The sequence below is a fragment of a genome, unplaced genomic scaffold (genome assembly GCF_019419815.1).
Source record: "Pyrus x bretschneideri cultivar Hongxiangsu unplaced genomic scaffold, Pyrus_bretschneideri_v1 Contig18, whole genome shotgun sequence".
Classification (NCBI taxonomy): domain Eukaryota; kingdom Viridiplantae; phylum Streptophyta; class Magnoliopsida; order Rosales; family Rosaceae; genus Pyrus; species Pyrus x bretschneideri.
In genome coordinates this window covers 1,249,479-1,260,826 of record NW_025999479.1, presented here as the reverse complement: position 1 = coordinate 1,260,826, position 11,348 = coordinate 1,249,479, and the positions used below count along the sequence as shown (strand labels likewise).

The window sequence follows — 11,348 nt, the reverse complement described above, 5'->3', positions numbered from 1 at the left end:
ATACGGGAGGAATGATTTCGACTAAGTCATACAATAACAAATCTAATTTGGTATCGAATTCATCATCTACGAGATTCGAATCCCTCACTTACAAGTGAAGATAAATACCACAAGACAATAGTATTGAGTAGCTTGTTATTATTTAACACCACATATTATTTTTTCTTCTTCTCTCATCCAAAGATTCCATACCTTCACACACCATCCTTGCATTTGTTCTAATCAACCAGTGTTTGTTTTTATTTTTTGTCCACATCAAACCGCCTTTCCACTCGTTTTTCTTTTAAAAAATAAAATATTCTTCTAGGTTCTTTTCCCCCCACTTCTGTTAGCTTAAAAACCCCCAACTCTTCCTCATAGATTCCACAACATAAACACTTCAACGCAAGGAAGAGGAAGAGAGGGAAAAAACCTAACCACAATGAGTGGAAAAAGAAATCAAACGTGTAGCCCGGTTGGAAGCCCGCTGTCTGGGAACGTCTCAGACAGCAGTTCCAAAGAGCAAGACAGGTTCCTCCCCATTGCGAACGTGAGCCGTATCATGAAGAAGTCCCTGCCTGCAAATGCCAAGATTTCAAAGGAAGCCAAGGAGACGGTCCAAGAATGTGTATCGGAGTTCATAAGCTTCATCACGGGCGAAGCATCGGACAAGTGCCAGAGAGAAAAGAGAAAGACTATCAACGGGGATGACCTACTTTGGGCCATGACAACTCTGGGATTCGAAAATTATGTTGGACCCTTGAAAATGTATCTCAACAAGTACAGGGAGACCGAGGGAGATAAGAACTCCATGGCTAGAGAAGAAGACCACCCTCATGGTTCTAATGGTCAAACCAACACTATTTTAAGTAACAAGATGGATTTTTCCAATGAAGGTTTCTATTCAGTTGGGGGACGACAGCAGCAGCAGCAAGTGATGACTTCAAATTACAATTTGGCGAGTAGTCATGGCGCTTACAATTTCAGTAGGATTCATGAGAGTGGAGATGGCAGTGCAAACAAAGATTTGGCAGCTCATCATCATCTTCATAACGGGATAGGATGGTAGATACTGCAATATTTATATATGTCTAATTTCATATCTTTGTCTGTTGCATTTAGTTGGCTTCTTAAAGCTTAATTTGGAATGTTTACACACATTTGAACCAAGTATTAGTTATTGTAACAGTTCTGGAGTCTGTACATGGACAATACAGCAGTATTGTGATGCAGTTGTTTTAATTTATTAGGAGATTTTGGATGCGGTAGTTAGCCACTAATAGTTGTTGTGATAATTGGAAGTGTACAACATCATCCAAATAATATAGTGATAAGCAGTGGCAGAGCCAGAATTATATAACAATGGGGTCATGATAAGTAAGTGTAAAATTAAGCATATTTTTGTTTATAGTTTGTCCACGTAGTAATATCGTATTTTTTGTTTATATGTAAAGCGCTAACAAAAAGTAAAAGAAAACATCAAGCACCACACATGGCAATAAGCCACGAATCAAGAAGTCAATACATCAAGGAAATATGTAGTCAAGGACATAAGTGAAAATTAGAACATGAGTTTTTTTTGGTCAATTAATAAGAATTTGAGTTAAGCACATTGTAAGAGACAGAAAAAAAATCTGAATTACGAAGAAGATGCACCACAAAAGAAGAAGATAGAGGATAGAAAGAAGAAAATTGAAGCAGCAGCAGCATAGAGGAGACCGTTGAGAAACAAAAAGCTAACCTACAAACCATTTATTTCCCAAACTGATAGGGGTCAAGACAAAAAAACAAGAGGGAAAACATTGAGTTATTGGGGTCATGTGAGCTCAATGACCCCAATGTGGCTCCACTAGTGGTGATAAGTAGCGTGTTATTCTAATAAGGATCGGATGAACCTCATTTTACTATTACGATTTAACTTTGAACTAACACGAAGTAAAAGTGAATGAATTATAAAAGATTAATGTATGAAAACACTAGGACATCAGGTTTCTCATTCTCAATCCCATCTAATCCCGTCATTCATATTAACCTCAAATTATTCCCATGTTGCTAGAAATTATCCCTTAATTCGTCAATATTTCTTGTCAGAATATACTACTTGTGTTTTTAATTATCTACCCATGCTATGTCTAGTCATAGTTATAGATAATCAAAACCCTTTAAACTCAATAGATAATTATACGAAACTTCAGAAATCATACCAGTATGTCTACTCGGCTATGAAATTCATGGTAATTGTTATGAAAAGCAATCTACTAAACTCAACTTGTAAGTTGCAATTTAGTTTTTCACACAAATAATAGCCAGTTATTTAATAACAACAAAGCACAATAACAATTACTCAACATAAACAATAACTAAGATTAATATAAATAACGAGAATTATATGTTCATGATAAGAGCCACCCTAGTCCTAGCAAAAGGAATTAATTCATGATAAAATTAAAATATACAACGTTAGAATTCGAAAATATAGAAAGAAAGGACCGGAAAACTACAATTCCTTGTCGCCTAAACCAATTATATGTTCATGATAAGAGCCACCCTAGTCTTAGCAAAAGGAATTAATTCATGATAAAATTAAAATATACAATGTAAGAATTCGAAAATATAGAAAGAAAGGACCGGAAAACTACAATTCCTTGTCGCCTAAACCAATTGGACTAGCCAATTAATGACAAACTTACACCATCCGTCTTAATTGAGCTAACCATTTCACACGGTTTGGAATGCTTTGAAGGCCCAAGTTCCAATAATTGCACCGGTCCTACAAAGTCATGCGCGCAACTCGATAATCTTCGGGTTTTCCCAAATTAACCATGAGAGTCATGTTTTGTTCTCAAATCATTTTTAACAAAACTCGCACAAAACACATTAAATTCAACAAGTTAATACAAAATCATGACTAAATATTAGGTAAAAGAGGTACAATACGTAAAAGTATCAACCTAACAATAATTTTTAACTGCTAATTAACTACGGTCTGGTGATATTTCTCTTCACTTGTAAGTGAGAAGTCTTAAATTCGAATATTGTATATAGCGAATTTGATATCAAATTAGATTGTCCATTGTGTGACTTAACAATCTCCTGTTAATATAAACTATATCATTGAACTTAAAAAAAAAAAAAAAAAAAAAAAAAAAACCTCTTTAACCAGATCGGCATATTGTTGTACTATAAAATATATCGTTGTTGTATAAAATATGTCATTGTACTAAAAACACTGTTAACGATCTCCAACAGCAGAGAAATTATTAGATGATACAATACCACCACGGGTCATTGACAGCTGATAGTACTCACCAATAAATAAATGACACGTGACATAATAATTATTAAATAAAAAATAATAGCTGGATTTTCAAACGTCAGAACATGAATCTGTGAGTTGAACGATGCCATTGGAACCCAGGCTTCCCATCTCAACCAAGACTTCGACTCCTGAGACAACTTATTGGTGTTAGTGCATGTGGTGGAGAAACATCATATTTCATCCATATCATGTTTCTCCAATGGAAATAATACTGCCTTTGACACATCAAGGTTTGGGAGTGGCTTTTAAAATGGGCTACGAAATTTTATTTCTAGCAATTTACAACGTATAATTTTAGAATTGTGTCAATTTAACCTTCAGTCTGATTGGCCATTACATTACCTGTTATATTGATGATGTGGCACTTGTGGTATCCATTTTTGTGTTAATGTGTGGAAGAAAAAATAATAATAATAAAAGAACATAAATAGGTAAAAACTAATAAGATTAAATAATTAGAAAAATAAAGCAAGCTGGAAACTGGAATTCAAGGTTGGAAACTGGAAGCTTTTATAAAGCAAGCTGGGGGAATGTTGATGTGGTTAAGAAGTGCTGGGCCCAACTTAATCGTGCTTTTTGTTTTCCTTAACAAGGATCTAAACTTAAGAGCTAAGAAATTGAAGAGATTCAAAGAAAATTTGATGAGAATCGAAGAAAATTAGAAGAAGAAAGATGTTTAAAAGATGAGAAAGTGTTAAGAAAATGCAAGAAAAGGAGAGAGAAGAATGGTCGTTAAACTTCCTAGAGAGATAACATATTCAGTTTAAGAAATAGTACCTATGTTTAGTTTCAAAAATAATGTAGTATCGTGTTCTGTTCCAAAATAGTGTAGTTTTGGGGTGTAATTAAAAAAAAAAAAAAATTACTGTTTACTTTTTAGAAATTGTGTTTAGTTTTTAGAATAGTGTTCAGTTTCAAAAATAGTATAGTATCGTTCAGTTTCAGAAATAGTGTAGTATCCTTTAGTTTCAGAAATAGTGTGTGCAAATGACACGCACGTGTGTCAGGTTTTTATTACTTTTCCTATTTTATTTTTTATTATATTAACTTTTTGTCTTTTTCATTAGAATTTAAGTCATTTTCATTAAAATTTAAGTCTTTTTCACTAAATAAAGTTATAGAATGGTTTTTAGTTAACATAAACTTAATCTAAATCATTTTCATTAAAGCTCCCTAAAATATAACATGACTAAACAAATTCTTAAATTCTAAAGATTTAACAAGCTATATAGAAAAACCCTAAAATTGTAGCTTTAAAAGATGGGTTTTTATTGCAAATGATCCCTGAGATTGACACAACTTCTCAATTTGGTCATTGAGTTTCAAAATCGATTGATTTTGGGGTTAGATTAACTGCAGCACATCAATGTGATCATTCCGTTAGAAGTCTGTCAGTAATTATGTTAGTGTGTTGGTGTGACACGTATATAAAACCCACAACAATATAATGTCAAATGGAGTATACAAAACAATTAATTCTTTTAAAATCAAAATTATAAAATTCATCTATCATCTCATTCTTTTCCCTTTTCCACCATCACTATCATTGTAGTCTGAATCGCTATTGTCATACCTGGACGAATCATAATCTATCGTTGGTTGAACTGACACAATCAATCCATGTATGTGATAGCGCAAATTCCACAACTTCGATACAGTCGATAGGACATAGTGGCTATAGCAAAGGTTTCTATTCCTACTAATCTTGAACAATTGCAATCCACCTATGAACAACTCATTGAACGGCAGAACGCCATAGAACTCGATTGCGAGATTCAAGTCCTTCAAGCTCTTTATTTCTATAAGGAACCTTAGGATTGTTCCATTCAGATTGATTTAAGCTGAGATCGAGATGAACTAAATATGAGATTGATTGCTATCAGATAAAGAATTCGAGGACAAAGATACATTATTTAGTGAAATTAGGTCCTCGAATGAAGAGGCTATTTAGCCATTGATGGAATTGGAAGAAAGATTTAAGCTTTCGAGGCTTTTCGAGGAGTGATAGGAAATTGGATAATCTTCCCTTCCTTGAAGCTTATTGCTAGAAAAATCGAAGTGGGTAAGAATCAAATCAAGTGTTTTGGAATGACGCTTATTAAATTGGCGAGAATCAAGCCATCGAGATGAGTGTGCCTCTTTGACAGAGTCCCCTTATCTTGCGCGAGAGTTCGGAGGCATTGACTTGGACGTAGGAGACGGTGAGGTTTTGGAGCCAAGCGAGCCAAACACCGGCGAGCCTATGTAGGTTGTTGATGCAGGTGAAGGAGTGGAAGAAAGCGATGGGCAAGGGCAAGGGCAAGGGCAATGAAATTGCCTTTAGTATTCACGCTCAACAAGTAATTGCCTATGTACAAGTCCATCCATTTGTGAAGGGCAAGGGTAAGGGCACTATACATAAATATATATTTTTAATTTTATATGCCTTGTAAGTTTGCTCCAAGGAAATAAAAAGATTGTCTAATTTCAATAATTTATTTCACATACAAAGAAAAAGCATAGCATTACAACACACCAAGGATATTAAAATAAATATTGAGTTATGTGTGGAGAATGAAGGAGGTGGTTGGTATTATAGAAGAAATTTTTTGAGTATTTTTAAAATTGTTTTTGGTAATTTTTTTATTTTTACTATTAAAATAATCATGATTGTTGATTTTAAAAAAGTATTTATGTTGGATGCCTCAGATTTCACCACATGGCAGCTGCAAAAAAGTTACAATTTGTTTTACCATTGCATTTCCCACGGTCCAGATCAACTGACTGTTGGAAATTCAAAAGCTCAAAACGAGCCATTTGGCATTAGGCTGCGCACATGAGGGGGCCCCACTGGGTCGATTCCAATTACCAGCGTGTGCAAGCTTAGGTGCCAATTGCAAGGGCAGTCCAATGGGCACAAGCCCTTGGTCCAATTGCTCTCCCCTTTTAGGACCACTGAAGTCAGATTTTTTGGTCCAAAGACAGTTTAACCTAATTACAAGGGGAACTTTGGGACTGCTGGACTTGCTCTAAGGGCATGTAAATTGTCCTCACTATTTATTCTCAATTGTACTTGCCTTTGTGCAACTCCACGCCTTTAGAAAAGACAAGCAATTTGTAATTTTTTTTTTTATGCTTTGAAAATTTGTTCAATGAAAATAAAATGATTATCTAATTTCAATAATTTACTTCAAATACAAGGCAAAAATATAGCATTACAACCTAGTATGATTGTAAACAATATTATTCTCACGCGTGTGTTACACGTGCCTAACAAAAAAAAAGAAGAAAAGAAAGTTGACTGGTGTCAACTTGCCTGCTAGCTATTACTGCTCTGTAGCGGCGATGCTGCGTTTCTATTATTTTTAAACACCCATGCCAAAATGATGTCGTTTTGGACCTGAAAAAAAAAATCACACACATGTACACGAAGGAATACAACTAGATAGACAGACTATAGTAGACAAAAACATTAAGGAGACACTACCATTAGAACTTGGAAGCAGCAGTCAACCACACCTATTGCAGCCCACCGCCGCCCTAACCACACGTCGTCGCCCTCCACGGCTCTATGCCATCATTAGCCACTAGGCCTACCATCAGCTACCATCATTTTGAGGTAAATCTCTAATTTTTCAAATTTAAATCCCTAATTGATAATTCAACATAAAATTTTGGTTAATTGCTATAGTTTAATATGGTTATTGATTGATTAATTGTTGTTTAATATATATATATATATATATATATATAATTATTGATTAATTGAATTATTGTTTAATATATATGATAATTGATTATTGGTTAATTGAATTGATTATTGATTAATTGAATTGTTGTTTGATTAATTAATAGTTATTAGTCATAGAAGACCCATTTTTCTTTCTCATTTTACAATTATGTAATGGAATGATCCTATAAGAAACAATGCTTAGATCCTCCTTCAAATGAAGAATGTGTTGGAAGTCTTCATAGTAAAACTTCACAATAAATTAGAGATTTGATGACATAAAAGCAACATATTGAAACCTTTGTGATCAAGCAAACCAATGAAGTTCGCATTATTTATCACATTTTTTGAGTGTCACACTTGTTTGAACTAGATGGCTGTTGTGATAGGATCTTTTTGTTCGTGGTCACGATTAATCATTGAAATCAAACAATAGGGGTAGTTATGTGGAGCTTATGCAATTTTTTGCCGATCATGATGAGAAAGTTAGGAATGTTATGTTTGACAACGGACCAAAAAATCTCAAGTATATTTCTTCCAATATTCAAAGAGATCTTGTCCATGCTTGTGTCGTTGAAACTAAGGATATGGAAGCTATACTTTTTTCTCTTTTGGTTGATGAATCACGAGATGTTTCAAGTGCAAATGGTGGTGATACTGCGTTAAAGAGAGAAGTGATTCAAAGGTTTTTGGGTGTTCAACATGTCTCCTCTACAAATAGTAGCAAATTTGAAGAGGCAATTGAGAGATTGTTTATTACCACAAATTTGAGTATGTCCAAGTTACAAGGACAAGGCCATGATGGAGCTAGTATTACAAGATGTGAGCTAAGTGGTCTTTTGAGGAAAAAAAAAAAAAGATTTTAAACAAACATCCTCAAACATTTTATGTTTCATTATTTTGCACATCAACTTTAACTAGCTCTTGTAGCTGTATCAAAGCATATGAGGATGTTGCCATTCTTCATGAATGCTAGTAGTTTGGTTAATATTGTTGGATTATCATATAAGTGTCGTGATGCATTTAGAGAGAAACAACATGAACAAATTAACAAAGCTCTTGATATGGTGCTCTTAAAATATGGAAAAGTTAAATCAAGAGAATAGTCTCATACATCCTTGTGATACACATTGGAACTCACATTATATGGCAATATAATTAGTTTATTGTTATATTTCAACCTGTAGTGGATGTGCTTGAATGGATTAAAGGTGATTGCAATCAAGATAATCTAGGTGAACTAAAGAGGTTATTCAAAGAAATACAAACTTTTAACTGTGTCTCACCTTTTTTTTATGAGACTTAAATTGGTAATTACAAATGAGTTATCACGAGTATTACAAAAAAACGATCAAGATATTGTGAATGTGATGACATTAGTGGAAGTATGCAAGCAAAGACTACAATACTTGAGAGATGATGGCTTTGAGGATTTGTTTCATGGTGTACAAAAGTTTTGTGAGGAAAATGATATTATTGTTCTTTACATGGAGGATTTTGCATTTCGTACTCGGAAAATCAAAGCGTAAATCTCCAAGACTCACAAACTTCCACTACTATCGTGTAAACCTCTATTTTCAAGTCCTTGATATGCAACTAAAAAAATTGAATGATCACTTCAATGAGGAAAAACACCACTATGTAACAAAATGGAAGATCAATGCATATGGTTGAGTGATAGCATGGTTGTTTACATTGAGGGAGATGTAATTGCTTTTATTGATAACGAGCCTATTATGTGACGTTTTGAAGACATGAAACCTCATCGGCAACAATTGTAACTTGTTTGTAATGATGAATTATGAACGTAATTAATACTGTCAACTATCTAAAAGGATTTAGTTGTCTAAGTTTTTTTGAACCTTGCACCCTTTTTAAATTCATTTCCTTGACAATTTCTGGTTTGGATCAAGGTTGTTCACCCGTTGGATAGGCATTCGAGTTGTTTTCCTCATTCATTTTTTATAAAGCTTTTGAGAATTCTATAGGATATTTAGGAGTAGATATTGCATCATCTCAAGTGTTGGATTACTTGTAGCACACATTGTGGAGCCAAAAATAATCAAGAAAAATATGGAGGCAACATGTGGACTCTTGGGTTAAAAAGACAAAATTATCCTTAAGGCACACCGGGACTCTCACGTGCAAGCAACGGACAATAATGGGTCAATCAAGGTCAAAGTTGATTAAATAGGTATTTATTCAAAACCTAAGGTATTAATTGTTTTGCAGGTGCAATTTTGTCCAAGAAGATGAAGGCGGAAATTTGCATCCACATATTGGTGCTTTCATTGAGAGCTTGAGTTATATAGGGGTCGGCAAACGGGTCCTGGACCCGTGGGTCGGGGCGGATCTTTGTGGTTTGGGGCAGGGTACAGGGCGAGTAAATTACAAATACAAAATGGGACGGGGCGAGCCTGTTCCTGATAAATAATAGGGCAGGGCCGGTTCTAAAGATTGGGGAAAACGGGCCCCCGGCCCGGATCATTTATTGCCTTCAATGATTACCCTTTATTGTCTATTAAACTTTTACCCTCTCTCCCTTAATTCTCAAACCTAATTCGACCCTTACCCTCTATCGTCTCCTCCCTCGATCTCTCCACTCTCTCGATCTTTCTTGATCTCTTCCTTCTCGATCTCTCTCTTTCCCACAGTCTATCTTTCTCTTTCTCTTTCTCTCCCATGTCACCTACCCTAAACCTTCACAAAGTATAACCAGCTTACCTGCCGTAAATCATTCGTGCCACAAGTCGCAGTCCACAAAGCATCACCAATTGCACCATAAACGGCCATCCACTCCCTTCTCTCTTTCTTCCAATCCCGCGCTTGAGTTACCGTGACTCTTACTCTTTCCGGACGCCTCTGTCTCCGATTTGTGCAGCTTTGAGAGGAGTCGATCGTGAGGTTTCGAATGCGGTGGAACGAGCAAAGGATCTAGGTCAGGTTGGGCTTGGCCGAGACGATGTCTTGGAGTGATTTGAGTCTGTGTGAGGGACGAGGCTCGACGAGCAAGTTGAATCGCTTAGAAACGGCTAGCGGATGAGGGTCTTGATGTCAGACAGTCGAAGACCGAGTAGAAGATACGGAGGATGAGTGAGTCTAGGAGGCGACCAGAACCGGAAAAAAAAAAAGAAAAAAAAGAAGACCCATGGACCCGTCCTGAATCGGCCTGTTTCAAACGGGCCAGGTTAGGTCCGGTTCCAGTGATCAAATTTGCAATGCCCCACCTGACCCGTCTCATTTCCTTTTTAAGCGGGTTCTGTCCGGTCCTTTCAAATTTAGGCCCGGCCCCACCAGTGCCCACCTCAAGAGTCACACGCTCATAGAAGGCTCTTAGATTCAAGGTTTTTCGTTTTCTTATTCATTTGTAGATTTTTTGTACGTTCTTACTCTTGGAATTTTTATTTATAAAAATTCTTAGATAAAACGTAAAAAAGAAGTACAATGACAAGAGATTCAGAAATCTCGATGAACGGAAATTCCAACGTTCAATAAATAGGACCACGACGATCCACGAGGCTAAATGCGACAACAAGTGGAGTGGTACCACCACCACGAGGCCCCACCGTGGCAACCACCACGGAAGCAACTGTAGCAGCCACCCTTAGCAAGGCCCATGACGCCAAAGCCTTGGTCCAAGCCATGCCATTCAAGCCCATATAGGCCCAAGCCCAAGGCGAGCCAGCCCAGGCCATCCAAGCCTAATGCGAGCCTAACGAGTTACCGAGCCAAGCCTTAGCCTCACACCCGTGTGCGCTGCATGCAATCCAACCCACTCTTGTGGTGTCCCAATTTGCCAACTTAAATTTCACGCCCTGGAGTCTATAACACTTCCACTACCTAAAGAGATACACTCCGTCCAAGCTCTTCCAACCCAAATGGAGAACAATACTTGTCTTGACAAGTCATAGAGTTAACGAGCGCTGCCGCACAATAGACAACCTTGGTAAATAAACTCTTGTAGCTCATCGACATGCATCGTGCCTCAAACGAGATGTCCCGAAGTAGGACAAGGGCATACAAAGAACCTCTCCAGTAGCGTCCCGGTAAGCAGCCACTCGACCAACCACGAACCGAGCGTTTTGGTAGTGTACACTCCCGACTGGGCCCCTGAGATAGCGTATACTCCCTGTCCTAGCCTGTGGAGAAGCGTACACTCTTAATTAAGCCCATGAAAAATCATACACTTATGGTTGAGACCACACTCCGATAATCTACATGAGCAACCTTCCAAGCAAAGTGTTCATTCACGGCTAGGTCCGCAAGGAGCATCATCCACCTTACATCGGAATAAGCAGCACGACGGACGGAGAGAAGCAGTCACTCAATTCGGCAGCCTGC

The 11,348-nt window shown here is 36.8% G+C and overlaps 1 protein-coding gene and 1 pseudogene across 1 annotated transcript; one reads left to right on the top strand and one right to left on the bottom strand.

Moving 5' to 3' along the window:
* Nucleotides 1-295: 295 nt before the first annotated feature.
* Nucleotides 296-1,378, top strand: LOC103934786 (nuclear transcription factor Y subunit B-1-like). The gene has a single exon (XM_009344537.2). The coding sequence runs from the start codon at nucleotides 422-424 to the stop codon at nucleotides 1,046-1,048; it is 627 nt and encodes a 208-aa protein (XP_009342812.2). The 5' UTR covers nucleotides 296-421; the 3' UTR covers nucleotides 1,049-1,378.
* Nucleotides 1,379-4,807: 3,429 nt separating this feature from the next.
* Nucleotides 4,808-9,800, bottom strand: LOC125476198 (annotated as a pseudogene).
* Between the last annotated feature and the right edge of the window lie 1,548 nt (nucleotides 9,801-11,348).

What these genes read in the sequence shown, in the direction of transcription:
- LOC103934786 (XM_009344537.2), top strand. Translation starts at nt 422, where the DNA reads ATGAGTGGAAAAAGAAATCAAACGTGTAGCCCGGTTGGAAGCCCGCTG.